Source organism: Priapulus caudatus, unplaced genomic scaffold, assembly GCF_000485595.1.
Source record: "Priapulus caudatus unplaced genomic scaffold, Priapulus_caudatus-5.0.1 Scaffold2545, whole genome shotgun sequence".
NCBI classification, from domain to species: domain Eukaryota; kingdom Metazoa; phylum Priapulida; class Priapulimorpha; order Priapulimorphida; family Priapulidae; genus Priapulus; species Priapulus caudatus.
The window spans coordinates 18,133-23,005 of NW_014579606.1; the positions used below are offsets into that span (position 1 = coordinate 18,133).

At 51.1% G+C, this 4,873-nt stretch overlaps 1 protein-coding gene across 1 annotated transcript; it reads left to right on the forward strand.

The window, feature by feature from the left end:
* Nucleotides 1–89: 89 nt before the first annotated feature.
* On the forward strand, nt 90–4,419 carry LOC106818809. The gene is made up of 4 exons (XM_014823482.1): nt 90–145; nt 268–416; nt 1,105–1,280; nt 4,241–4,419. Exons 2-4 carry the CDS (start codon nt 319–321, stop codon nt 4,333–4,335), a joined length of 369 nt encoding a protein of 122 aa, XP_014678968.1. The 5' UTR covers nt 90–145; nt 268–318; the 3' UTR covers nt 4,336–4,419.
* Nucleotides 4,420–4,873: the final 454 nt, after the last annotated feature.

Genomic DNA, 4,873 nt, shown 5'->3' on the forward strand with positions numbered 1-4,873 from the left:
GACGGACGGACGGACGGACGGACGGACGGACGGACGGACGGACGGACGGACGGATGGATAGATTGATAGATAGACAGATAGACAGACTGAGGAGCTGTGGGTGGATGAGGCACTGCAGGCCATACTGCAGCAACAACAAGCTAACATACATAGCTAGTTGTGTAGCTCTGCAAGCAAGAGAGAGAGAGAGAGCGAGATAGAGAGACAAAGAGGCACGCACGCACACGATTGGTCTGAAGGGGGTAATTGTGTTCCTGCATTCTTTAGAGCCACGTTCAGATCGAAGGAACCGAGTTTGTGATTCCGACAGCTGATGCCATGGCAACGGCAGACGCTGAGGGATACTACATGGAGCATGAACCAACCGTGGAGGAGCAACTACCTGCTCACGAGCTCGTGGTGACATCTGCTGGCAGGTTAGAGAAACTATTGCATCTCGACTCGCATCATCAGTGGAGCAAGGAATCGAATACGTCACCAACAACAATAATAATAACATTAATAATACTAATAATAATAATGGTAATGATAATAGTAATTATATAGTTCATATAAAAGAAATATTATCTGTCAATTTCAATTATCATTTCAGTAGTAACTTTATTTACCTATTCAATTTCATGAATGATAATCAACACAAACAAAACCATGCATTAATTTTATTTTGCATTTTGAATCATTGTTGACATGTAATCGTGTATATAATAATAATAATAATAATAATAGTTATAATATATATAATAATAGTAGTAGTAGTTGTAAAACATGGCTGCCTCTCTTCCACTTCCTCCAGCAGCGATGGGCAGGGAATCCCAATGCTATCTAGTTATTGATATATAATCATGTCTATATTATATATACTATATAATAATAATAATAGAACTAATATACATATATATATATAATAATACATATAATGATAATAGTTATAATATATATATATATATATAATAATACATATAATAATAATAGTTATAATATATATAATACCTATAATAATAATATATATAATAATAGTTATATTATATATAATACCTATAATAATAATATATATAATATTAGTAAAACATGGCTTCACCTTTCTTCATCCTCCTCCTCCTGCAGCAGCAGCGGTGATGGGCCGGGTATCCCCATGCTATCGCAGGAGATGCTGAACGCTCTCGTGCGACGCAGCGAGCTCGCTGACGACGGAGACGTCCAGGTGGAGCTGCTAGCATTCCGCCTGCGCAACCGCAGCCACGGAACCTACAGCTGCGCCCTCTGTCAGCACACGACCGCAGGTAGCGCCCTCTGTTAGCACACGACCACAGGTAGCGGTCTCTGTCAGCACACGACCGCAGGTAGCGCCCTCTGTTAGCACACGACTGCAGATAGCATCGCGCGCGCTCGGTGGAGGCGGTTTTCACGGCGGGCGCGACCGTGCAGCTAGTTGGGTTGTATTAGCAACGTGTGTGTACGACGCTTGATGAGAGAGCAAAGAGAGATAGAGAGACGAGGAGCGAGAGAGAGAGAGAGAGAAGAAGACGGACGGAGAGAGAGAGAGGAGAATGAGAGAGAGAGAGAGGAGAGAGCAAACGAGAGAGAGAGAGAGAGACAACAAGGGGAAGAGAAGGGCTGTGAAAATGTCTAAAAAGCGCGAGATTAGTAACTGTCATTATTGTGATCTCCGCCGACGAAGTCGCGGGGATATTATGGTTCATGTCTGCAGCCCAGGGCTGCCGCGCCGCTGCTCGTCGCTGCGTTCGTCAGACGAATTTTTCCTTTCGCTCTTATAACTCGACGCGCCTAATTGACTAGCGCTACCCGGGAAACTTGGTATAACTTACACATCTTGGGAGAAGGTGGGCGCGTAGCCAAAACAAGTGCACTGCGAATCTTATTTTGACAGCTTGTCCTTGAACCTTAATCATATTTCTTTTGCTGCTCTGTAATCGCCCCTAATTGACCTAGCACGACCAAACTCTTTAATACTTACACACTTAGGGGAGAAGGTGTGTCGCGTACCGAAACCAGGTCAAACTGCACCTTGTTAGTTTGACTTGACGCTTACCTGTGACCTTTTATCATATTTCCTTCCGGCCTCTATAACTCCGCGCCCTAATTGACTTAGCCGGCGGTAGACCAAACTTCGTATACTTACACATCTTGCGTGAGACACCGGAGGATACATGTAGTTGACGACAACTGCCGCGTTTCTAGGGTGAGGACGTATCTTATCCGATTGCTTAAGCCTGATCGTCGTATAACTCGTGTTCGCCGCCGATTCAGCTGCGGTGGGGGGGTGCGGTGCAGTCGTCTAACGTCTTCGGTAGAAATTTCGAGGAGGGCCGACTTGTGAGGAGAGCAGAAGGTGTGGAGTTTGGAGGATCAGCGATGCACTCTCTGGTGGGCTGGTGTATGGGTCTCTGCGTGCTTCGGTCTCTCGGCCTCACCCCTCCCTCCCTCTCCTTTCCCGCCGTGTTGGGCTGAGCGCCCGTTCGTCTCTCTTTGCCCTTCTCTCCTTCTTCTCTCTCTCTGCTTCTCTCTCTCTCTCTTCTCGTCTCTCTCTCCTCGCTCTCTCTCTGCTCTGCTCTCTCTCTCTCTCTCTGCTCTGCTCTTCTCTCTCTCTCATCCTCTCTTCTCTCTCTCTCTCTTCTCGTCTCTTGCTCTTTCTGCGTTGTCTCTTCGTCTTTCTCTGTTCTGCGTTTCTGCTTTCTGCTTTCTCTCTCTCTCGGTCTCGTCTCTTCTCTGCTCTGCTCGTCTCTCTGGTCTGCTTGTCTCTCTCAGCTCTCTCTCTCTCTCTCTGCGTCTCTGCTCTTCTCTGCTCTCTTCTCTCTCGCTCTTCTCTGTCTCTCTCTGTCTCTTCTCTCTCGTCTCTCTCTCTCTCGCTCTCTCTCCTCTCTCTCTCTCTCCTCGTCTCCTTCCCTCCCTCCCTCTCACTTTCCCTTTCTCTCCTCTTTCTCTCTTGCCTTTCTCTCTCTCGCTCTCTCTCCTCTCTCTCTCTCTCTCTCTCTCTCCTCCCCTATGTTCTCTCTTTCTCTCTTTCCCTCTCTCTCTCGCTTTCCCGCTCTCTATCTGTCTCTCTGTTGTGACTCGCTCTTCTCTCTCTCTCCTCCCCTATTTCTCTCTTTTCTCTCTCTCTCTCTGCTCTCTCTCTCTCCTCGTCTCATCTCTCTCCTCCCCTATTGTCTCTTTCTCTCTGCTACTGTCTCTCTGTGTGACTTCTCTATCTCTCTCTCGCTGCGTCTATTTCCCTCTCTCATCTCACGTCTCCCGCCTTCTCTATCGTCTCTCGTGTGTGAGGGCTGGGGCTCGTCGTAGTCGTCGTCTCTCTCCTCCCGCGTTATTTCTCTTTTCTCTCTCTCTCTCGTTCTCGCCTCTCTCTTCTCGGTCTGCTCTCTCTCGTCTACGTCTCTCTGCTCTCGGTCTCGTCTCTCTCTCCTCCTTCCTCGTCTCGTCTCTCCTCCTCCGCCTATTTCTCTCTTTCTCTCGTGCTCTTGTCCCCTCTCTCTCCTTTCCCCCTCTCGTATGCTGTCTCTCTGTTGACTCGCTATATTCTCTCTCTCTCTCCTCCCCTATTCTCGCTTCTCTCTCTCTCTCGTCTCTCTCTCTCTCTCTCTCTCCTCCCCTATTTCTCTTTCTCTCTCTCTTTCCCTCTCTCTCTCCTCTCCCTCATCTATCTGTCTCTCTGTTGTACTCTCTCTAGTCGTCTCTCTCGTCGTTCTTCCCCCTCTCTGATCTGTCTCTCTTGGTGTGGTGTGCGTGCGTGTGCGGTCGTAGTCTCGGCTGTCCCCGGCGTGCTGTGGTAGTGCGTGTCTCTCGTGTGTGAGCGTCGTGCTCGTATCTCTCTGCTCGTCTGCGCTCCCTTTGGTCTGCGGGGTGGCTGCTCTGGCTGCGGTGTGGGGGGTTTGGCTTTTGTCGTGTTTCCGCGTTGTGGTGTGGTGTTTGTGCGGGCGGTGGCGTCGTGCGCGGGTGCGTGCGTGCGGTCGTGCGTGCGTCGTCGTGCGTGGCGGGCGTGTCTCCTCTCTCCTCTCTCCTCCCCTATTTGCTGCTTTCTCTCTCTCTTTCCCTCTCTCTCTCGCTCTTCCCCCTCTCTATCTGTCTCTCTGTGTGACTCTCTCTATCTCTCTTCTCTCGTTCTCCCCTCTCTATCTGTTGCTCTCTGTTCTGACTCTTTCTCGCTCTCTCTCGCTCTCCCCCCTCTCTATCTGTCTCTCTGTGTGACTCTCTCTATCTCTCTCTCTCTCTCTCTCTCGCGCAGGAATATTCGCACTGCCTGGAGCACCTGGTGGCAGGACACGGAATCGATGCGGGATCCCGGGGAGACGAGCGCCGGCGGGCGGTCGTGCGCCATGACGACGCCCGCAACCAGACGGCGCTACGTGATACGACGACGGGGGCCTGGCCGGGCGGCGGCGGGAGACGAGACGTCATGGACGACGATGATCAGCGTCGTACATGCGTCGCTGGAACTATAGTGCGAGGAAGAGGGCAGATGGGAGGGGAGGGAGAGGGAGAGGGGGGGGGAGGAGAGGGAGGAGACAGCACTACAGAGTCAGTGGCAGACCGATAGCGGGGAGGAGCAGGATACGACATTACATCGTCGACAATGCAGCGAAGGAGGAGGAGGACGCTTGCTACGTCGCCGACGGAGCCCTGGCGGGGGCAGTGGGAAGCGAGAGCGACGGCTACTTCCGATTCATCGGTGGGGATGGAGACCTGAAGGAGTCGGGCGTGAGCGGTCAGACCCACTACGTGATGGACGACTCTCTGGTGGTGGCCGGAGACGACAATAGACTCGTCGGCGGTCAGTACGTGATAGAGGAGGGCCGTGCGGGGGGAGGCGGGAGACGGGCAGCCACCGCTACGTGATAGAGGAGCCGCTTCTTATTGT